The 23,457-nt window shown below is 45.3% G+C and overlaps 6 protein-coding genes across 6 annotated transcripts in view; 3 read left to right on the forward strand and 3 right to left on the reverse strand.

Annotated features, from left to right (window-relative positions):
- Positions 1-951: 951 nt before the first annotated feature.
- Positions 952-1,152, forward strand: PtA15_3A340 (uncharacterized protein; the record flags this gene model as incomplete). The annotated part of the gene is made up of 1 exon (XM_053167299.1): positions 952-1,152. The coding sequence occupies one exon, from the start codon at positions 952-954 to the stop codon at positions 1,150-1,152; it is 201 nt and encodes a 66-aa protein (XP_053018529.1).
- A 228-nt stretch (positions 1,153-1,380) lies between these two features.
- PtA15_3A341 (uncharacterized protein) lies at positions 1,381-1,617 on the forward strand (the record flags this gene model as incomplete). Its single annotated transcript, XM_053167300.1, has 1 exon — positions 1,381-1,617. One exon carries the CDS (start codon positions 1,381-1,383, stop codon positions 1,615-1,617), a length of 237 nt encoding a protein of 78 aa, XP_053018530.1.
- A 13,806-nt stretch (positions 1,618-15,423) lies between these two features.
- Positions 15,424-16,258, reverse strand: PtA15_3A342 (uncharacterized protein; the record flags this gene model as incomplete). The annotated part of the gene is made up of 4 exons (XM_053167301.1): positions 15,424-15,547; positions 15,639-15,775; positions 15,844-15,940; positions 16,029-16,258. The coding sequence occupies 4 exons, from the start codon at positions 16,256-16,258 to the stop codon at positions 15,424-15,426; spliced, it is 588 nt and encodes a 195-aa protein (XP_053018531.1).
- A 74-nt stretch (positions 16,259-16,332) lies between these two features.
- Positions 16,333-18,318, reverse strand: PtA15_3A343 (uncharacterized protein; the record flags this gene model as incomplete). Its single annotated transcript, XM_053167302.1, has 11 exons — positions 16,333-16,348; positions 16,442-16,473; positions 16,583-16,609; positions 16,743-16,804; positions 16,905-17,140; positions 17,275-17,323; positions 17,416-17,443; positions 17,523-17,610; positions 17,689-17,789; positions 17,888-18,019; positions 18,094-18,318. 11 exons carry the CDS (start codon positions 18,316-18,318, stop codon positions 16,333-16,335), a joined length of 996 nt encoding a protein of 331 aa, XP_053018532.1.
- Positions 18,319-19,465: 1,147 nt separating this feature from the next.
- Positions 19,466-20,605, reverse strand: PtA15_3A344 (uncharacterized protein; the record flags this gene model as incomplete). Its single annotated transcript, XM_053167303.1, has 5 exons — positions 19,466-19,890; positions 20,038-20,073; positions 20,168-20,197; positions 20,279-20,314; positions 20,449-20,605. 5 exons carry the CDS (start codon positions 20,603-20,605, stop codon positions 19,466-19,468), a joined length of 684 nt encoding a protein of 227 aa, XP_053018533.1.
- A 2,190-nt stretch (positions 20,606-22,795) lies between these two features.
- Positions 22,796-23,457, forward strand: part of PtA15_3A345 (uncharacterized protein) — a gene marked incomplete at both ends in the record, with an annotated part of 30,489 nt that continues 29,827 nt past the window's right edge. Inside the window, 2 exons of the mRNA XM_053167304.1 lie at positions 22,796-22,861; positions 22,973-23,402. Coding sequence (XP_053018534.1) covers positions 22,796-22,861; positions 22,973-23,402 — 496 coding nt within the window. The remainder of the gene's footprint in view (positions 22,862-22,972; positions 23,403-23,457) is intronic.

The following is a 23,457-nucleotide window of genomic DNA, read 5'->3' on the forward strand; positions in this document are numbered from 1 at the left end:
CTCCCTGGCTCTATTTTTCTTTGGTGACTCTCGGTCTAAAAGATGTGGCTCGAATCAAAGAACTTTCGCTATCTTGTAAAGCCTTTTCGAGACAAACCCTTCCCAAACTATATTGATCATTTCTTTGGAAATTCATATCAACAGACCAAAGTTAACAACAGGACGAATCAATGAACATCACTGTATGCTAAAAACAAAAGAAAAGAGAAGGGAAAGACAAGATGCTGATTTAGAGAAAATGTGTTTAATTTGGGGCTGATCCAGGCCCATTGTTACGAGAGATAGTCGAAAAGATCATATCAAGACTTGATCGATGCATTTGTTGCAGCACATAGTCATCTAGATTGCGGGATGTTCAATCACGCACAATGTGCGTCCATTCGAGATATTTTGAAGGTCAGTTGGCTCCACAATTCCCGCTCTCATCCCACAAACACTCTTCAGAAAAGAAACAACCAATAATTTGTTACATGACGCTGGTCGTTCAGTTGGAAGATCAATTCAACCGATCGGCTGACTTTACACTCCAGCGATTTTCGGTTCTGCGTCCACGACATGTCACACACCTTGAAGCTATTTTATTCATTGACGACCGAGCTAGTTTGTCTATATTCTCCTGATCTGTTACATTCTTCATCGGATGGCGGAGACCGAACGGAGGAGGACGAGTGGGAGCAGGACCCGGGGTTCAAAGCGATGTTGAAGGAATACAACTCGGATCGGCGGCGGAAGACGACCCGGGCGCGAAGGGTGGGCCACAGCAGCGGAGGAGGGGGCGCGAGTTATGGGGTGGCCGAAGGGGGGGGGTGGTGAAGGGAGGGGAGGTGCTGGCAATTCTCGAGGAGCGAGTGATGGGCTCGTTGGGTGATCCGAGAGCACTGAAGCTCTACTCGGACCTACTGCTGAAGGCTTCCCAGTCATACTACAAGAGGCTCATCCAATGGGTCGCCAATGGCATCCTGTACGATCCCTACGACGATTTCATCATCAATGCGAGTAACTCCATCACCCGCGGAACACTTGATGATGACTTCACAGACGAGTAATGTCCTCCGCAACCGGACCTCTGCCGTTGGTGCGGCAAAGGCCGACGGCCATCCGACGACCAACTATTGGGGCACCGATGGCACCTACGGCTACGATGGACGATGATCACAGGTCGGCAGAGCCTCGTGGTGGCGAGAGAAGGGCGTCTGGGGCGGCGCGGTGCTGCCTTGGTTCCTGGAAGTGTGGGAGGTGAAAATCCTGCTGGCGAGCAAGTATTTCATCGTGATCCCACGGAAGGCTCGGCCGGACTGATCAAGACGAACGGCGACTGGTTCTACGGACTGATCGATCGGGCTTAATGTCTCAGCAAATCGGTCACTTCTTGAGTTGCTGATGAGATCGCAAGACTTACTGGGTCGGCTGCGCTCGCTCAAGCACCGCTTTCTCTCTCAGGGAAATAGCTTCACTACCTCCCTCGACTCGGCCTCCCCCGAGCACGGCAAGAAACTCAGACACGTCAACGTTTCCCGGCTCCAAAACCAGCTCGGTCTGGCCATTCGCAATCCGAGTAGTTGGAGCTCGAGCGACCCCTACAAGGAGGACGTCAAAGTGATCATGGCCACCACCTGATTGACCAATTGGCTTATCCGCATCGTCGGCGTCACCGGTCTCATCGGCACCAACTTAGGTTGTACGGCAGCGGAAGTGGCGGGAGTGGAATCGGCGGTGGAGGTGGGGAGGGCAATAAGTGACGCGTGGAGAATGCGGAGGCGTTAGGGGAAGCGTGGAGGATGTGGAGGCGTTGGATACAATCGGTACTGGATTGGATGAGCTCGCCGCTGCGGAGGGGGGAGGAGGTAGGTCAACCGGAGGGGGAGAAACTAAAAAAGAAGGACCGGATGGTTTTTTTTGTTTTCACACAGCAAGGTAGAATACAGAAGCTGATTTTCTGAACTGGTGGTGATCTCTCTTCCTTCTTTCTCCACTGTAAGTAGGAAGTGCATCAGATCCGATGGCTGATTCTCATTATCTGTTTCTCTTTGTGCTCAGCGTTGGCGTTGGCCGTCCGATTGACGACCGTTAAAGCTTTACCAGGCTCATAACCCTCCCTTTCCCCCCTCATTATTTGTTTCTAATTCCCAACATATACACAATACACTTCTACTTTGTTATGTTTCTGTACATTTTTCTTTATTGTTCTCGCCTGTCATTTTAGCTTACATGCACTGAAGATCTTACGTTACTAAAAGTTTATGTTTAAGGTAAATGCACGACTTTCAGCAGCTTTCAGCAAAGGAGCTGGAACAATCTAGATTGACTTGTTGATCATTTGAAATCCGAACTACAATGCAAAGGAGAAGACATAATGATGCTGGTAGTCGAGATAGAAAAAATCTGGGTCTGGACTCTGGACATGCTAAAGCTATTTCAATATATGATAATTTTCTACGTAGTAAGTAAGGAGAGCTAACTAGGAAAAGGCTGAACAAGGACTGGTAAAAAGCTGAGCATCAGCTGCACCAGGACTATTACAAAGCTGAGCATCACCTGGGAAAGGACTGTTCAAAGGGCTTTATTCCAATTCTGAGAGTGAGCTGTGTGAAAAATCTGAGTATGAGCTGTGTGAAAAAGCTGAGTATGAGCTGGGCAAAAAAGCTGAGTATGAGCTGGGTACCAAAGCTGAGCATCAGCTGGACAGAACTGAGGATCAGTGTTGAGGATATGGTTGGGAGATTGGGGTAGATAGTTGATAGATATTGGATAGATGGCGGGTAGCTGGCTGGAGCTGGCATGATGTCACTTGTCATCAACTGACTATTTTATTTTCCTGGTGTCAGCTGATGGAAGCCAGAATGCACTAATTCACTCCATTTTTGGTTTGCATCTGGGAATCTTTTGGTGTGCCTAAAGTCTGACCCTTTTGCAATTAAATGGAAGTCACAATTCCTATTACCAGTAGGATTAAAAACAACAAGTATGAACTGCTCAAGGTGTTTGGGGATGGGTCAGCCTTTATGCACACCAAAGAAATACAACATGCACACCATCACCCATGCACTCCAAATAATCGGAGTGCACACTCATTCATGCACTCCCAAAAATTGGAGTGCATACTCATGCACTCCCAAAAAATTGGAGTACATACTCTGCTCCAATTGTTTGGAGTATATGGGTGTGCACTCCAATTTTTTGGAGTACATGGGTGTGCACTCAATTTTTTTGGAGTGCATGGGTGTGCACTCCAATTTCTTGGAGTTTGCACTAATGCACACCAAAAATGGTGTGCATGTAGTATTTCTTTGGTGTGCATAAAGGCTGACCCTACCAGTAGCATAAATTGAGAAAGATACTGGGACCTAAACAAGCTGAGGGAATAGGTAAGCAAAGCAAACATTTTCCGCAGTGCAAGCTGCAATATAGCGGGTTTGAAAAAACTGATCACATCAAAATGATGCATTGATGCACGCAGGTACAACCAACACAACAAGCAAACTTTGACTTGTGGAAAATCCCAGTCCCCAGTAACTAAGAGTTAAATAGAAAGAATGTTGGCCAGGACCAACGGTGAGCAGCTAGAGCTTTAACTTAAACCTGACTAGATGAAAGCTAACCCCTCATCCTTCTTTCCTACAGACAAAGTAAAAAAAGGAAAAGAATGTGCAAACCAATCTCCCTCAAAGATCAGGAGAAAAAATTTGCAAGTGAAAAGGTTCACATAGAAAGGAAAAAAGAAACAAGGCCAATTAGATGCAATATGATAGAAAGTGTAGTGCCATTACTTCACTTTTTTGCTAATGCAAAGGCATATATTTCTTCTCTATTTTCTATTAGGGATGAAATTGGGTTGGAAAACAGTGCCCAAACCCAACCCAAAATTTAGTGCGGTTCAGGTTGGGTTTGGGCAGATTTGAAAATATGCTGCCTGAACCCGACCCAACATCATATGTAACATCCCAAGTCATGGGATAACCCGACAGGTCTTGGGTTTACCCAACCTATTAGGCACCAAAAACCCCCAACTTGAATTTTGGAGGTGTCATAGTTGGGTTGCAGGCTGACCCAATTAGGAAATGGGGTGCCCAAACACAACCCAAAAATCTAGCAGGTCTGTGGCGGGTTGGGTCAAAACCAGTTTTTGAGACAAAAGCCAACCCAAACCCGGCACCAGACCCAACACAGGTCGGGTTGACCTGACCCCCTTTCAACCTATTTTATATACCTCTCAGTAGAGAGCGGCCAAACGTGTCAGCCAGCTACTTTATCAAAGCTAACTGATCAAAAGAGAAATAGAATACAAAAGTATAAAATGATAAAATGATAAAAAATCTAAGTATAAAGTAAGAAAAAGGATTGCATCCCTTGCCAAATGGTGCGCGTATGCGCAGCACTGAAAAGTTTTGGATGATAAGAATTTGAAAGGCACTGAAGAAAGCGCTTATGCGCAGCACTGCACGGCGCGCTTATGCGCTGAATGTGTACTTAAGAAACATATATTAAGTTAAAGAATCTCCTGTAGCTAAAAAAGCCCAACATGGCAAGAATTGTGACTAAGAAATAGTTGCTCATCCTTGACAGGAGAAATTTTAATTAGTCCAAAGAGATCATCCCGCTGTCAGATCCAAAGATGAGCTCCACTGGCGCAGATTTACCCTGGTAAAGAGACACTAAGTGTTGCGGTGAAGACACTGGAACAGCAGAATGGAGTGAAGAGGGTTGTGGAAGGATTTCATTGCATCAGAGAAAAGAGAAAAGGAAAAAGGAAAGAAGAGAAAAAGAGGACGCACCTGGAACAGCAGAATGGAGTGAAGAGGGTCGTGGAAGGATGAGGAAAGCACCTTCCACGTCTGCTGCTCCAGGTGACTACAATGATGAAATGTCACAGACGGTGATATGTAGATGAAAGGTTTGAGGCAGAAACACAAGAGAGAAAAGAGAGAAAAACATGAAGGAAAAAACAAAACCTCAACACTAAGCTAAATGAGTCAACTCAAGTGCTAGATGAATCCTCTATAGAGCCACATTGTGACTCCCTCTTGCTCCCCATCTTCATAAAACACAAAACCTGAACCAATACCTTCATTTTTGATCTACTCATGGACTAAGCAATACACCGCTCTAGTGCCTGATTTATGCCAAAGTTCAACCTCCATATCATCTCTATTCCTCACACCCTTCTGATGCGTCTTATTCCAAAAAATTGGACAAATAAGGGAAATATATCATAGTGATTCCCTTTTCCCTCTGCTATCATCCGGAATCTTCCCAGATTTCCGAAGGGGTTACTTCAGCAAACCACACCTTTTATACAGGCCCCCGCTGTGTCAGGCATTTCCAACACCACCGCGCTGCAGCCCCTGTATCTGAAGGAGGGCACTTAAATACCCCTAAATTACCATTTAGGCCCCTCCTTTTTTATTATAAGTATATACTGTCTTGAGAATAGATTACCAGCTTTCTTCTCATCAGCCTTTGTAGCTAGAAGTGTTATACTCTTGGTATCACTGCTGCTGACAAAACACTTGCTCTTAGGGAAATAGATAAAAAAAAGATTGGTTTCTTTTCTTGCACATGTCTCTGACTCTCTCTCATGTGCACACATATTGTGTTTTGAATAATTCTTGGACATTTGGGTAATCCCCCCCTCCATCAAAAAAACATCAACATCACTTGGTGTATGTCTAAAATGGGGTTCACTCACAGATTCTACTGGTATCCAGCTACCAGTGCCTTCCAGACCCCAAAAGTTTAGTTTTTAAACTTTCTGGTGCAGAACTAATTTTGGAAAATTGTCCAAGCTTTTTTCAAAACACAATAGGTACAAAATCTAATGTAATGAAATATTAGGCCCCATCTGGCAGCAATAATTTTATGTGATGTTGTGCACTTCACTAATGTGATACACATCACTCGTGAATTTCACATGTTGCAATATAACTCAAGTGTTTGACTGCCACTTTTGTCATACAATTTGCCTACATGAAAAGATGGCCGGCAAATACTGGCCATTGAGTGTACATATGTGCAACACCACTGGAGTGTTAAACTCCTCTCAACAATGGCCGGTGTGGTGTGCCAAATCTGTTTCAAGTATCAAATTACATAAAGTGATGGTTGAATACATGAGAAGGAGATATATTCTTAGATTTATTGTTGCATAATTAGATTCTGAAGGTCATTTAACCCCTAGTCACTCACTTGAACCACTAGGATAGCTCCACTCAGTCAAAAGTTATTTTGGTCAAATGGTTTGTGACAGAACATAATCAAATACTATAGAATTATATTTGGTAGTACATAGTATAGAATCAGTTACAATTACATAGTTAGGGTGTAGTTTCTACAGGTGCACACACGTACCCCTGTATGGTTGCATGAAATCATCAGTCACATGTTGGATCACACGTTTATCAGAAGGCTCACTAGCTAAAATCCCTCAACAGAAGCTTCCATGCAGCAAAAATCCCTCACAGGAGAAGTCACACCAGCATAAATCCCTCAGCTTACTTCCCCACCAGCAAAAATCCCTCACATTTTACTATATAAGGAGCCCTTCCTCCCCCCTCATTTGAATTCAGCATGTGAATAGCAGCCACCAACCAACCAGTCACTCATTCATTTAACAGTGTGATCTCAAACATCCACTCACCCAACACCTGTGATCATATGTAATCAGGTTCTTAAATAGCTTGTGTCATTGCACATCATCTGCATTGTTTGATCTAAGTCTGATAGAGACTACTACACATAGTGATCTCTATCAAGGTTTTGCCACAACAATAAATAAATTTTGTTTTCAGAATCCTTGTGTAGTAAAATAGAGGGGCAGGTCCTTCAAACCACCCGTAACATAAATATTGCTTAACTGCAAATATCATATTTGTTATCTCCCCCTCACAGAACTGCCACCCGTCCCAAAGGAGTTCTCACACCGGTGCATGGTCATTGAAGGGAATCAATCAGAATACATAGTCCCTTCAATGGCCAATGGTCATCAAGGGGAATAACTATTCCCTTCAATGACCAATGGTCATCAAGGGGAATAAATAGTACCTTCAATGACCAATGTTCATTGAGGGGAATACATCATGCATGGGCTCTTTGATGACCAATGGTCATTGAGGGGAATGTCCATTTGATGACCGTAGGTTAAGGCTGGGACCCAAACCCCGGCTTTTGCCATTGGGCCATGCCTCAGGGTTAGGACATCGGCATGGGACTCATATAATGCCCCAAGACCCGGGTCATGACAGGCTCTGAGGATGGGGGCAAGGGTGCATCTTTTTTTTTTAGTTTTCAACCCTTTTCTCTGCTCAAAATTCATTTTATGCATCTTTTACTTGTGTAGATACAACTCACAATGATTGAAATCATGAGATTCTCCCAGATGCCTCAAGCTCAGAGGATTGGTGAATACCACACAATATGAGGTCAAAAGACCAGGTGATCACAGAAAAGGTAGCCTGCGTGCTAAGGATGAGCACGTAGAGTAAATAGTGTTCTAGGGTCCAGAGCAACGGTGGGCCGCTATGCTACATTTAGTCTGTAGTTCAGCGCAGCGTAGCGGATCTAAACTACAAATGATGGGGTTTTCTGTTAGCGGACAGTGATTTCCCTCTACCTCTAAAAGGCACCTCTTGAAACTACAGGGCCTCTATCGCCGCTATCAGCGCTAGCAGTGCTATTCAACTGCTAAAAATGCTGATAGCGCTGTTAGCTCCCGTTAGTGTAGCGTAGCGGCCCGTAGCGGGCGCTACAGCTAATGGCACTGCGTCAGGAACTACGCAACGCTGAAATAGCAGATAGTGCACGCTACAGATAGTTTAGTGTAGCGGCCCACCGTTGTCCAGAGCCTGAGTTCATGCTATTCTCTCTGAACCCAAGAAGCTAAAGTATCGTGCAATTATCAAATCGCAATACTTGTCACCCTAGATCCGGCCAAGAGACCAGAGAGGTACCTCACTACCTCAAGGAGTCCATCACCGGTCAAGGTAGTGTGTAGACCCTGCTATGAGGATATTAGATGAAGCACTGTGTTCTTTCCATCTAGGAATCTACTCCTATTGTGTACTTAGGATGAGGATCAAGTAGTGGAGGCTACCAAGATCACCTGAAAAAAAGCCTTCAAGAGTACCCAAGAGGAATTTCAAGGGATCTTGATTTCTAAAAATCTCCAGGCAGAGAAAGATGGTAAATAGTTCTCTGCCCATGACCAACAAACGCTTTAGAGAAGTCAAACATTGTTTTGATCTTGTGCGCTGACCCAGGATCAGTGGATCTATAGCACAAGGTCCTTAGCTTAACCCTGGCCAAGAAGATGAGGTACTTGGGGACTGGCAAAGAGGTTTATCACAAACTCTTCACCTCCTAAAGAACAGCAAACAATATAAAACGTGGGCCTTTGAGCGAGTGAAGGCCCCCCAGAACCGTCAAACCACTTCATTGCATTGCCAGCATCGACCCCATCAGCTTCAGACTTGATTGACCGCCGCCCTTTTCTGAAAATCTGACCAGATTCCCTGCCTTTTTCAGGATTCCCTCCTCTGAGTGAGTCCTCTCTTTTCCTTTAACTTTATTGGAGCCACCTCCAATTCCCCTGGGAACTGTATAAGTTCAACCACACCTGCTTCTCAGGCCCCAGAAGTACAGGCACCTAAGCACCCCTACCTAGCAGGCCCTATAGTACCCCGGAGGGAACTCAAATAACCCACATGCTTGTGGCCCCTCCATTAAACATCATCTAAAAAGAATATTATTATTTTTGTATCTTGCGCTCCTCTGCGGGCTACTGAACGCCGTCGCCAGTGTAGCTAGAAGAGAAGTCCTTCTCTTGGCATCACCCAAGCCTGACAGCTCGGTACCATTCCTTGAGGCAAATAAGGACCAGCCCCTCCTTCCCCTTGCCCTAAAAAAATTCGATGCCACCTGCTTGGAAAGCAAGCCAGTGACATCCCCTCCGCGGCCTCCCACCACGCCTCCACCAACGAGGTCCGCTGGCTGGTCATCAAGGCCTACTACCAAACCAGCCTCCTACCGACGCCCGCCCACTTACCCCCGCCCCCTGTGGGAAGATTGTGGAGGAACAACAAGCCCCAGAAGAAGCTCGTCGCCTTCCTGGGCGGCCAGGACATCAACAGTGCTTGGCCAAGCGCAAGGGCTGACACTGAACGGGCTTTTTTTGCAGCTCAGGGTCTAAACGGGTTGGGTTTGGGTCAAAAAACAACACCCAAACCCGACCCAACATTTAGCGCGGGTCAGGTTGGGTTGGGGCAGATTTTAAAATATGCTGCCCGAACCCAACCTGATGTCATACTATTTTGGGTTGGTTTGGGTCTTGGGTTGAACCGACCTCTTAGGCACCAAAAGCCCCCAACTTGGCTGTTGGAGGCGTCATAGTTGTGTCAGCAGTGGGCAGATACGTTATCCAAAATTTTGCATTTTTGGTTTGTAAATTTGAATTTTGCACACAAAGGTTCAAGTTATCAGCAAGATTTAAAGATCAGGGCTTTGTAACACTATTATCTTGAATCTCAACAAAAAAAAATCCATGTTTCTTGAGTAATTTTCTTCTAATCATTGATTACGCAACAGATTTTCAGTTATCTGTAACTAAGTTACAGATAACTGAAAATCTTTTGCGTATTCAATGATTAGAAGGAATTTACTCTATAAAAATGTGATATTTTTGGCACAAATTGAAGATAATGGTGTTACAAAGCCCTGATCTTTAAATCTTGCTGATAACTTGAACCTTTGTGTGCAAAATTCAAATTTACAAACCAAAAATGCAAAATTTTGGATAATGTATCTGCCCACCACTGGTTGTGTTGAAGGCTGACCCAATTAGGAAATAGGCTGCCCAAACCCAACCCAACAATTTTACAAGTTGGGTTGGGTTGGGTTTGGGTCATGTCATTTTCTTTAAGAATGTGCCCAAACCCAACGGGTCTCAGGTTGGTTTTGGGTTGGCCCGACCCATTTACACCCTGAGTCGCAGCTGACTGGGGGTGTTGCCGGGCATTTGCAAGGGGTAGTAGGAGCCGCGCTGATCAGCAGACACCTGGGTGCGGGGAAGGGCAGCTGCACAGGACCGGTCCTAGCTGGACGGAGCTCAAGAGGTCGGCAATCCATGCGCTTGGATTGCTGTTCTACATCGGCCTTGAGACCGCCTGGGCCTTCCCCCAGACCTTGCTGCCCCCCAAGCTCATCTCTGTGACCGCCAAGAACAAGGGCTTGCCATCACCGGCCTCCCCCTTGACTTTATGGTCCAAGCCTCCGGCGGCAAGGACTAGATTCCCCTCTGGGGTTGAATTTTTTTGGTTCCATCCCTGGGGTTCAGGGCATGCCCCAATCAGTCCAAGGTCTGTGCTTCGGGACAAGCCTCATGCCTTGTCCCAAACCTCGGGTCCCACCCTTACCGTAGGTCATTGATGGCTGATTGTGTTGGATTGGTCATCAATCTCAATGGCCGGTTGTGTTGGCCCATTGGTTGGAGTGTGTACTCCGGTTGGTGACCAATAAAAATTCTTTACCAGCCATTGAGGGGATTAACAGACCTGTGGGGGTAGATTTGGGGTGTGTTGTGTAAGCGTGCCAATATCACCCCAAATAAACTCCCAGGGGTATTATCCAAATACACTCCCAGGGTCATTATGTAGGAAAGGGTGGGGATGATGAGGGGCCAAGCAATGAGGAAATTTTTGGATACAATATAGGCCTTGGTGAGGCACCGTTATACAAAAGCAGTGATTATTTGTAAGAGCCCGCTAATGGGGGAGGGCTCTTCACTGGGACAAGGGGGGCTCAGGGACACAGAGGCGGAGCCTCAAGCAGTTCTAGAACCTGCGGTGGGGTTGTTTACTGGCTCAGGAGAGATATGAAGGCAATCTCTGCGTCAGACTATCTAAAAGGTGATGAGGAGAAAAGGGAAAAAGAGGAAATTGGGATGAGAGCTTAACTGGCTTGGGAGAGATATGAAGGCAATCTCTGCCAAGTCAGGATGGGTGGGGGAGTGATTGGGTTCAGTAGGGGATCATTTGGGATCCTGTGATCCTGCTTGTGACACCTCCAAGGGGAGGGGTTACATTATTACATAACATCACTGCTGTCAAACAGGGCCCTAGTCATCTGAATTTTTCCAATCAGACCTGGTGCAAAATGTTTTCCTGGATTTCAGTTTGAAGGAGAAATAACATATTACCAAAACCAACTTCCAAATCCTAGTTTTGAATACTTTATGATAAAAAAAACCAGATAATTTCATGGAGGTACTGGCCCGCCAATTTTTCCAGAGAAATTTAATTTCCGCCCCTGGACTGCCAAGTTGGCCAGTCTTCTGCCAAAGTTGCCCAAGTTGTGGCACTGAACCGCCATCCATACCAAGGAACATCGGAAACAGACCCCTCCCCGGGTAGATCACCGCAGCGGTGCCCAGGCTGTGAGCCCGAACCGGTACATCTGTCTCAACAGGCAACCTGAGGCACATATACCCTTGATGACCAGTATTGTTCCGGTCATCAATACTTGATAAAAAGTGAGGTACACACCTCCTTGACTGGTACGGTCCCAGTCATTGAGGTACATACCTTAATGTCCAATATCGTATTGGTCATTGAGGTATACACCTCACTGACCGGCCCAATATCAGTCATTGAGGTACACACTTCAATGACCAGAATCTATGTATTTCCATTGGTCATTGGGGTCAGTATAATGCCAGTCATCTTGATACATGCCTTGATTACTGCCATGACACCAGTCATCCAGCTACAACAACAGTCGGTGAGGTACCTTGCTGACCATTATCATATTTGTCTTTGAGCTACATACACACCTCACTGACTGAGGCAGTATTGGTCTTTGAGGTGTACACCTCACTGACCAATGTTATATTGGCCATTGAGGTATACACCTCACTGAACAATGTTGTATTGGTCATTGAGATGGGTATATGTCCCTCCGGTTGCCTGTTGAGACAGATGTACCGGTTTGGGCTCACAGCCCGGGCCCTGCTGCGGTGATCTACCCGGGGAGGGGTCTGTTTTCCAATGTTCCTTGGCATGGATGGCAGTTCAGTGCCACAACTTGGGCAACTTTGGCAGAAAACTGGCCAACTTGGCAGGCCAGGGGCGGAAATTAAATTTTTCTGGCAAAATTGGCGGGCCAGTACCTCCATATAATTTGGTGTTTTTGATATTTTTTGGTATTTTTGGATCAACACTGCAAAAATTAAAATACTCAGTTGGAATCATGGGGTGTTGTGACAAAACCCATGGCCAAGAACCAAATTTCCATTTTATTTTGGATGAGGCACTGATACATGAAAAGATACATGCCAATACATTGCAATTACTGCACTTTTGCAGTGTTGGCTGGATGCATTATCTTTGATCCACTTGACATTGAAGGAAGCTTTGCACAAGGCAAGAAAGATTGAAATGAAAGGATTTTGACATATTAATTTTCTTCTTTAAAACTTGTAGCATTTTTTCATCTTCCTCATCCCTTAATTGATTTTCTGTCAAACATATGGATCTCATCAAATAATACTTTACCTGGTTGATTTGTCTTACCTGTGAGTAGATTTCCTTGATTTCATCACCATTGAGAATGTCACTTATCATTTGCTTATGTCTCTTCAGAATTATCTTGAGGTACTGTTTCATTTGTCTCATCTGTTCTAAACTTTTACTGGATTTATTTCTTTTGAGCTTTGTAACAAAACTTGGATCCCTTAACTGATCAACATATTGGTGTATCTCACTTAGCTCTTCAAGGAGATTGAAGCTTCTGGAAATTAAATCCCAGTTTTTCTTAAAATTATGGCTCTCTGGATCAATTTTGAGAGCTTCTTCTCCAAAATTGTCTTTGATAAAATCTAGATAAAGGAAGCATATTATTTTTCTTTCTTCTCTCTCATATTTTGTGGGGGTCTTCAAGAAGTATTTTTTTGCCTTTTCCATGGTATCATGTATTCTGGTATTGGCCATGATGTCATCCATTTCTATCTTTTTCATATTTTCAAAGTTTGAAGTTTCAAGATCATTACCCAAAGAATTGAAGATAGCTTCAGAGTTAAAGACTGAAATGAATATTTCATCTGCTCTTAGTCTCTTCAATGAATGATTATGAATCATAAGGGACTTCAGACAGAGATAAGAAAACTGTACTTTTTCCTTTTTACCAATAACTTTGGAGAATTTTTATTTCCAATTGAAATTTAAGGATGGCAGAGGGGTCATACTCAAATGGTCAGCATAAAAGATATATGATCCTGTGAAAAAAAAAACTTTCATTCTATTTACCTTGAAATATGCTCCAAAAGTGTGATGAATATTGGTTTCTGAGGATGAATTGGGGTCTAGGATACTGAGGATAAAATTCATCCCTATTGTATCTTAATTCAAAAGTTGCAATCAGGTTCCTTGCTGCCAATTTGAGGGTTTTTGGCATTAGGAGGAAATGGCTGAACTGTGTTTCAGATATCAACTGATGCTGGAACATATAGTCAACGGTTTGAAAGATGATTCTTTGTAATTTCAAAGCTGTTTTATTCCTTTCAGGAAGTAAAATGTGTCTTCTTGAAAGATAGTTCAATTCAATCAACAGGACATGCAAGCTTTTGATGATTGAATCTGTTGAGATCCCCTCAGCTGTGGCAGTTGCAAATGTAATTGGCATCATTGCTTTCAGACAGCCCATTCCATATTTCACTGACCCTGAATTCTTTCTTGCTTCCCCATCAATCAAAACATCAGTTCTATTTCTGATGTGAGCTGAAAGGAGCTTGTGAATATGCCCTATTTCATGCAACTTCTTTAGAATCTCAGGAGCATTTTCATTTTCTTGATTCTTGAGTTCTTCCGGAGCTTCCTTTCTTAAATGATACAAGTCTCTCTTTATTAGGGCAAACTCATTCTTGAGTGAATCTCTTTGAACTTTAAAGATGGTGAAATTAATCATCTTCATTTCAATGAAACATGGCAAAGAATCTGAAAGAAACCCACTTTGTTTCCATTCAACTGAATCAATCAACATCCCAAGATCTGATATTAGGACACGAATATAGGTACACAAAATTCAGCTTGGAGAAATTTATAGCAGATGCATTCCTCCATCTTACCCATTTGTGGGCCTTCTCTTATTCGGAAGTTTTGATTGTTCAAGTGAGGGAAAGTAATCTTGTACTTCTGAATTGTTTCTGCCTCTGCTGAGATTAGAGGTGATAATGGCTCACCTTTGATGATCGTATCATCTACTGGCTTGATCTCTTTTAGCGAGAGATGGAATCAAGCATCAGCCGATCAGCTGTTGTTTGACTTTAGAAACGGGAATAGATATGCACTCACCAAGTGCAGGCAGCAGGGCCATGATGCGATGTATCACTGTGACTTGTACGAAATAGAAAAATAGCGAGCATTTTCTTTGGTGCCACATATCAATCTTCATCTCCGGTTGAAAGACTGGATTTGTCCAAACTTATAAAACGTCGGCACAAACTCGGCTGTTGGTGAGGATAACTGGTCAAATCCAAAGCTGAGGCAACAGGCCACAGAGTTTGACTACTGACGTTGAGATATCCTTCTCCCTCGTCTGCGGCTCGATGAGCTAATAATTGGGTCGTCTTTGTTCAAAGAGAATACGATCTTTACTTGTTCACCTCAACTGCACCTCTCCACTAATCTAAGAATTTTTTTAGATTCCTTGCGTTTCAATGCGCTTTTTTTGGGCACAAGTCGAGTCCGCAGGAGTGCGACCGCTCACAAATATCTTGATCGCGGCTGCTGCTTGAGAGCCGAAATTAGCCCAGAGGCGCCACAGCGCCTCCACCTTCGAGCCTTGGCGCCTCCACCCCGAAGGCCTCCCTCGGGACCTCATTCAGTCTGCTCGAGAACATTCTTTGTCACAAGTTTTGCCCCGCATTTTACAAAAGTGGGGAGGTAGAGCGGTGTCGATGCTGGTTTTCTTTGCTTGTTACTAAGCCTTCTGTTCTATGTATCACTTCAATCCGCGGCTCAGATGGGATCGGAATCAACGAAAGCTGCGTGCAAGTCTCGGCCGAGAAGTTACGGAGCATCAAACCTCAGCAAAGCATCGTGCTTGTTGTTTCAAGTGCCGACGGCCCGACTTGTGGAAGGAGTGGAGGCTCGGGTTCATGGTGGGTGAGCCAGACATCGTCTCTAAGGGAGTCACATCAAGGAACCGTGGTAAGAGAGATTCGTGCCACCCATCGGAAACACATTCACAACATCCTGCGCACTCGAAGACACATTCCTCAACAGATATATACAATAAAAAAACTGTTTATCACAACGATACAAAATCCAGCGGAGCAAGACCAAGTGTATGCCAAACAAAGCAAACACACGGATTGCGGTTGATGGCTGTAGATATAGAAAAAAACAGAAAGAGAGGGAGACGGTTTGAAAAAGGATGTTGTTAGACAACCATGATACCGATTGCCGATCTTGGAGGGATGGTGAGCGGACGCAAGCGGGAGAGTCCGGAGGAGGGGTCTCGCTGTAGGTGAACGAGTTGACCGTCATCAGACGGATGCAGCCGACTGAACGGAGGATAAATGTCAGTATGTGCAGCTCCGAAGGGAAATATTGGACAAAATCAAGGGGAGGAAGGTGGAGGGAGAGCAGCTCAACTCTCGGTATGCGTTTCCGGGCGAGGTCGGGACCGGCAGACCGACAAGCACGTCCCTCAACAACCAGGGCGAGTCGTCGTTGTTGAGCGCCACAAACACTTTCGAGCCTCGGCTGAATGCCAACCGATGCGCACCGGACTTTTCCGGTATGGATTTGTCAAGGAGAATAGCAAGGGTGTCGGCTGCTATGTCAGTGGAAAACTCACAGTTATTATGTTGTGTACCGGTTGGCCCGAAGCAGCAGCCCCGAGCTGAATGGCCCCTACGACCATGGGATGTCGATGTTCACACCTCCACCCCAACCTAGAATAAAGAAAACTTTCACATTCAGCGGAGTGATAACTGGAAAGAGAAGGAAGAACAATTGTGTATAGATGAGGATGTAACTGACCGACCACATTCAGCGACCGGATCCTGAGGACCCTCATCGTAAGTGGAGAAGTTATAACCACTAAAGACGTCAGCTTGGCCGTACCCCCAGGTGAGTATGAACACTTGACAGAGCAGATACGGCCCCGGGTCCTGGTCGATTCTCAAGCTATTGTCGTTCCGCTCCAGGTCCCAGTTGGTCACAAAAATCTGACTGTGCGAGCTTCGTTGGCATTCCAGTTCCGCTATCATGTCAGGAATTTTGTCCGGCAACATCTACACAACATAACTCCACCATCATTTAAGAGAAAATAGATATGAAAAAGTTACCTTGGTAGATAACTAAATTTGAAAAAGAAAGATTAACCAAAAGGTGAGTACTAGCCTTGACAGCTTCCAGCAGAAAAAAAAAACAAGGAAGGAATGGTGGATTACCCATCCCCCCACTGTGGTCCCCAAGGAACAGGCTTGGTGCCGCATAAGTGTTATTTTGGCGATGGATTTTTTTTTCGAACAAAAGCAGATTAAGATCTCAAGATTACAAGAACATCAAAGCGAGGATTGAAGGATACTTACCTGGCCTAGATAAGCGATTCCATCCGACTGTAGAAAGACCGAGCCGGTGAATCAATTCTTTGTGCTCAAACTCTTTGCGGCACTTTTCAGACGTGCAACTAAATAACAAGTGAAGGGAGCGATTGAAACAAGAAGAAAGCAGGAATTGCTTTGGTCTTACCAAGAACATTCGTTTAAGATCGTACGCGGCCTGGAAGATATGAACTCGGCCGATGGCGGAGTCTAAGAATGCGAGTGAGAAGTGAAAGAGTAAGGATGATCAAAGGATTGCTTGAATTTCATGAAAGACTGAGGTTTGAAGGTGGGATGGCACGGGGCGAACATTCCTCGGGCCGGATCGGTTCACCGCCGGTGTACATGACTTCCTGGACAACACGGACGGAAAATAGTTTGAGAATGTCGAGTAGATCGCAGGCGGGAATGTGTTTGGCAGCGTCGATCCGGAAGCCTGCGACGCCCTTGTCGACCAGGCTTGTCAGATAATTCTTCAATTGGGTCTGCACGTGGCGTTGCGAGGTCTTCAGGTCTGCGAGCCCAACCAGTTCACAGTTTTGCACCCTCTCATCAGTCATGGATTTTAGTCATTCCAAAAGAGAAGAACATTAGAATCATAGGTGAGTCGGTGTTGGCTTGGTGCGCTAGAAACCCTCATGTGGTTTTGTCTGTAGAGCTTTGTTCTTCACGCTACTCACTCGTACCGATCCTTGTAGTTACTGATCTCGAGATTTCCACGCTTTCGACCTAATCAGATCGAGTAATGAACCGTTAAGAGCGGATGCAAACGGAAGACGTTCGAGAATGCTAGATAGATAAGAACGAGGGAAGACGCGTACATTTGTGGAAGTTATTCCGAGTGTACAGCTGGTGTTCAGAATAAGAGGGCAAAAAAAATCAATACCGAGACAGAGGGGGCAGGTCAAAAAAGAGATTGGAAACGAACGTTGGGGTAGTCGTATTTGCGGTAAGATGAGCCTGCGCTGCCTCGACGATATTCAGTGGTGCTACCAGCGGACATATGGTTGAGGACTCTAAGATAGGAATGATGGGTTCATGTCAGGCGGGGGATCATGTTATCATGGGAGTCTTCCCAAGGAAACACCACTCACACGTCCACAATTACGCCCACCCCAGCACTGGTGCAGCGTTGGACCATCGCATCGAATTCGGCCTCGGATCCCCTCTTGGAGCCAATCCGATAGCTGACCGGCTTGACAAAGACCAACGAGGATCAGCAGTCAATGGCCTATGAAGAAAAGCATATTTTTCCCCATTGGATGCTTCTTCTTTCTATCCAGTGGAACCGACCTGATAGTCTGTCCACCATTGAGGCCCTTCGATGTGCTCCTGAGGGGGCGAAACCTGGACGAATCGGTATCCGTTCGGGCCCAAGAAAGTCTCACACTCCGTGCCAACATCCGGGTATCTCCACTGAAACAGCTGGACAAACATACAGAGATCGCGAACCCAGTCAGAACGCAGCTCAGCAGCGGGATGGAAGGGTCGGTACCTACTTGGACAGTCACTCGGCCCGTCGGAGCAGGGTCATCGTCCAAGCGTTTTCTTGTGCAGCTGGCCGCCAGCTGCTCGTCCACGCGGTAAGAGCGCCGACGGACCAGCCAGTTCTTGAAGCCGGCCAGGGGGGAGAGGAGATGGAGCGAGCTAAGCGAGGAGGGCGTCTTGGCTGAGCCGCCGAGGGCGCCGATGCCCAGGAGGGATATCCAGGTTGACTTGTGCATCTTCGGAGACTGTTGTCGACAAGTCCTGGACACTCCTCTCCAACAAATACCCTCGATCCTTCCTCGACCACACAGACCTTCACATCTCCAATAGGCAATACCGTGGGTGAACAATTCTCCTTTGAGATGACTTTCTCGCCACCCTCCCTCACCACTTGAAAGCAACCCAGCATCGACACCGCACCGATCCAAGCCTCTGTTTCCTCACATTCACTTCATGCCCTGATTGGCCCGGTTCCCGTTGGAATTTGAACAGAAATTTTTGCCGTTAGAGTTTTGCCACTTTTTCAAACTGGCCAGATTCAGTGCCACCAACTTTTCCCGTTGCTCAACTCATGACCAACGTTTCAAAAATTATCAAATTGTGCTCTTGCTCATAATCACCTTTACCATGGCTCGAGAGTTACCATATGAACCCCCCATCAGGTTCTCCCTCATTACAGTTGTGCACACTTTCTGGTCATGATTCCTGTCATCATCCGTTTTCTTCTGACAGTAAATATGTGTCTTTGACCGAGTCAGACAATCCACGTTTATGTGACTTCAGATGTCTGTACTGGAGCTACAGGTAAAAATCAGACGGTTGACTCCTACATATTTACTTAGGAGATACTTTTCATTTTTCATTGTGGCTAAAATCTCCATTGGTATGTTTCCCAAAAGGGGTTTCAACTTCCATACGCCAAGGGGGTTTCTTTTTCTGATCTGCTCATAAATAACAACCCAATTTTCCAATGCAGACATCTTTGAATGTTGTAGAAGCCATCCTCTTGGAAGCTTTATTTGGCAATCATCTTACTCTCGAGTGACTCATGAAATATTGTTGATTGTATATTGTGCACGGAGGCTAGGAGTTTCCAGATGATAAATGCACAACGTACTCGATCAGAACAGCAAGAGGTACTCGATCAGAACGCGGGCAGTTTTCACGTCCTCTTGTGATTTTCATTCATGCACAAAATGATGGTTCTCCCCGGAAGAAGTAGACAATGGAGTGCCTTTTTTGTAGTTTTGATGAAGGCTTCTTGATAATCAGCGGTGATTAAAGAACAGTCAGAAATCTTATTGATGGACTAAGAAGTGGACAGTTATTTCTGCGTACCTCGAACGTTGTAAAAGCGCTCAGTTCACCTCCCTCGTGATAGGGTTAGTGGATTTTAATCATATTCATAAGATTTTCGAGAAGCGTTTTGGGTTGACCATCCTGGAGTTTAGTGTTGTTGATAAAGGTAGCCAAAACTGAGTAGATTATCTGTCGATTGTCTTTTTCCAGTTGAGTTAATTCCTCTTCGGTTTTTCCAACACCAGTAACTTGAGCCAGGGTGCGGGCATATTGGGCAAGTGTCATCAGCACCTCCCGTCCAGGTTTTTTCAGTCCAAAATCCACCAAATCTTGAAACACTAGATTGGGCAGACTAAGTGCCTGCACAGCAGATCCACTATGATTTTCTGCTGTGAATATATCAATAAGTACCCGGAGGGATTCCTTATCATGGTCTATCAAATAATTTCTAGGTGTGATTTTGAAAGTCTTGGCATTGGGCCGTCGTCCAATCTTTATGATTATTTCGTCTGCTCATGAGGTTGAGTTGAAGGTTTCCGATCAATTGAAGAGAATGGGTCCAATCAATTTTTGCATTTCCACAAAATTTAACAGTGAAGTCTAGAGGATGATTTTTGGATAGGATCCTATGCGGAATTGCACACGAATCAACTCACTTCCTTTAAGCCAGTGCTGGGTATAGGTTTTATCATCTTCAAGGACGGTGAGTCACCAAGTGATTCAGTACCGGTATAGCTTTCTGAAACGCACTGGAGTGGAGCGTGTTGAAAAGAAGTAGGCACCTACAGATCGTCTTTACTGTGTCTTGCAACGTTGCTAATCAATCGTGATATAAGTTCAATCCGAACTGTTAGAAATAGCTACCCTATCCAGCTGATGCCGCGAAAATAGACTTACCCTCTGGCACGTCGGGCGAAATGTTGGCCGCGGAACCTGTTGATGGTTTGTCATGTGTAAGTATTGTATCGTCAAGAAGTGATGTCAGGAGATCGGGAAATTTGAGAATGTATTGCCAAGGCCTTGGGCACAATGCAGTGTACTTGTAAATAACTGGAAACGTTACGCACTTTCTCCTGACTGGAGGAGCCGAATTTTTTCCGCTTTCGGGTCGCCACGTGAAGGTTTTGAGGATTTCAAAAATGTCGGCAAGCTCATAGACTCGAAGGCTTGGAGGTGAAGAAGAAAGCCAAGTGCAAATAAAAATGTCTGAGTGGAACACTTCATCCTCGTGAATGTTGATCAAATCGTAGGAAAAGTAAATTCGCGATATGTCCTTGCAGGTTGGTTAAAATTATTCGACCGAAAGATGGTTGGTACCTTGTGAACCTGTGCACGGATCGATCTCTATATGTTGACACTGAACGCATACCAGAATAACGGGTGAAGGATAAAGCCGGAGCCCGGCGACCACGTGTAAAAAAAGAATCAGGAGAAGGAACTTGTGTCAGAGGTCCGCTAGAAGAAAATACCGCGTTTTATGCTAGCCTATACCTCTTGTTTCAAAGGGCGAGGTACCGGCGGGCCGGAGGCGCATCGCAAAGCATTCTTCTGAGATATCCAAGGCTCGTAATGCTAACTTAACGAAGTCCCTATTGCAGACGCCGTCCCGCAGGGACCCTCCGATGGAGGTCCCCAGAGGTCGCCCTCGTAATGCAGAGGATTGGTTGGCCTGGTATAGGCAGTCATTGTCTTCAGCTAACTGTGTTAGCTTTTCTGAGACCAGTGTTCTCATAGCATGGTTGGTTTGACCAAGCTTCAACTGGGGGCACGCATCATCAAAAACTCCTACTAGACCGAACTTAACTAAGTCCCAGCCTCCTGTGCGGGTCGTGCAGCATTTGGCTGGTCGCGAAGCGACCCCGACCGGAGGGAGGGACTTGTACACAAAAACGCTTTTCTGGCGTGAGCCAGATCCAAGGTTTGGCTGGGAGCGGCCTCATTTGCGTCACCACACCTTCAATATTTTGCAGATCCTTTCTACGTTATAGTACATGATACATCTGCATAATGTTGATTTTTCGGTATTTTTCATTGTGCAAAATCTTGTTTCTTTCTACTGGAAAAAAATTATTGAAGTTTATGATTTCAAATTTTGATTCTTGCGCCTCATATGACACGGACCGAGCGCGGTCACTCTAGTTGATGTTCTCTTAATTTTCTTCAACTCGTTGCCGTTTCATTAATTATCATTAATTATCAATATAATGATGTGATGTTCCGATATAATTCTGTCGCTTAATTAATTCAGAGAATTCTTTCCAATTTCTTGTTATCGAATTTCAAAAATGAAGGAATGGGAATACAATGGCAAAAAAAATACTGAAAAATCCCGAGGATGCCAAACAGGCAGAAAAACTCTTACGCACTGGGATGCCGGTGAATAGGAAGCAAAAAAGAGTGTAAGATTTCTGATGATCACGGAGCTAGAAGAAATGACAGGAATGGAAAGGAAAAAGGGAAAAAGAGAAGAGAAGAAAACATCACAGAACTTACCTGGGATGCCGGTGAATAGGAAGCAAAAAAGAGTGAGGAAAGAGAGTTCACCGGCACCCAGGAGAGGAGTCTTTTAGAGAATCAGAGAAACAAGATATAAGCATAAACTAAATACATATGCTACTAATGAGACAAGACACCATAACAAAAACAACTCAGAAAAAATAACTATTGAGTTGTGTTGAAGCCAAGAGAGAACATCTGAGAGCATCCTTACCGGTGACTAGTTTAGCTCGAAATTAGCTAGTTTAGCCACCAATCTCAACCACACCGGGTGTAGATAAGCCCAAGCTAAATTAGTGAGAAGCTTGAATTTCAGCTAACCGTCACTACATTTAGTGACGGTTAGCTCGAAGCTAACTGCCATTTCCCGCGCCCACCACTCAGCTCCACCCCGCGCAAGCCGAACCGATACGGCTGAATCGCTGTCGCTAACTTAGTTTGCAACAGCTGCGAGTCAAAACTCGCGCCAACATAGCTCGACCGGTAAGGATGCTCTGAAAAGTAGCCTCTATATCACGCCAGGCTCACGCGAGCTTGACGTGCTTGTGCATAAGCCTCTCTGGTGAGACTGGGCTGCCGCCCAGACCCGCTCACCACGAGTGGCTTAGTTAAGCTCGCTACTAGACTGAGTTGGTTGCCTTGGGACAAATCCCGGGCCATGGAGATGGACTAGGATAATGCCAATTCACATTTCATTCGACGAACGCTTACTTATGTTGAGATGGATGCCCTCCTCCTTCGCGTCCCTACACACCCCTAGGTGTCCAAATTGCCAGCAGAATTTATCCCTCTCAGTTTCAGCCTCTTACGCGCGCTTTCTGTCGACCTGTCCTTTGATTGCTAACATCAACCTCGGCTATCTACTCGACGCCCCCAAACCGGATTTGGTGTGCGTGTTGGATTCAATCAGCTCGCACAATGCCCAATATCACCTTTCAACACAAGGAAAGACTGATTCTGACCGCCAATCCGACTAGTCATGAGGTAAATGGCCACGAAATTCCATGTTGAAGCCATCACGTGTTCTGAAGAATAACTCAAACATAGCTCGCGCGTAGCTAACAATCCTTCCCTCGATATTAATATCACTTTTAGAAAGCCACTCGAGACGCGAAAACCCTTTTCTGTTTGGAGCAAGAAGCAGAAATCATGTTCTACATTGAAATCGCTCAGGTTGGACGAGCTGAACTCGCACCGTCATCTTGGAGATCACTACGATGTGGATCATTAATCTCTGTGGTCGCCAAGAAACGTCAAGTGGCGGAAATTCATCAGGTGTCCAAAATTCATCCAGTGGTCCAAAGGCCCTTCCAAACACAAGTCGAACCACCTCAAGAACCGTTAGAACCACCTCAGGAACCGTTAGAACGACCTCAAGTAGAACCACTTCAAGTCAAACCACCTCAATCGCTTAGTGCCGACCAACCACACAGTTCAAGATTGCCCCCCAGTCGCTCGGCCGAAACTCGACGGTCGGAAATCATCAATAAAGTTGCTTTGACGAGAGGCCCTAAGCCAGGTCCAAGTCAGCCTTTCCCTTTCACTCCCTTGATGATTGTAGATTTGCTCTTATCTCAATG

The sequence above is a fragment of the Puccinia triticina genome, chromosome 3A (assembly GCF_026914185.1).
Source record: "Puccinia triticina chromosome 3A, complete sequence".
In the NCBI taxonomy this organism is placed as follows: Eukaryota; Fungi; Basidiomycota; class Pucciniomycetes; order Pucciniales; family Pucciniaceae; genus Puccinia; species Puccinia triticina.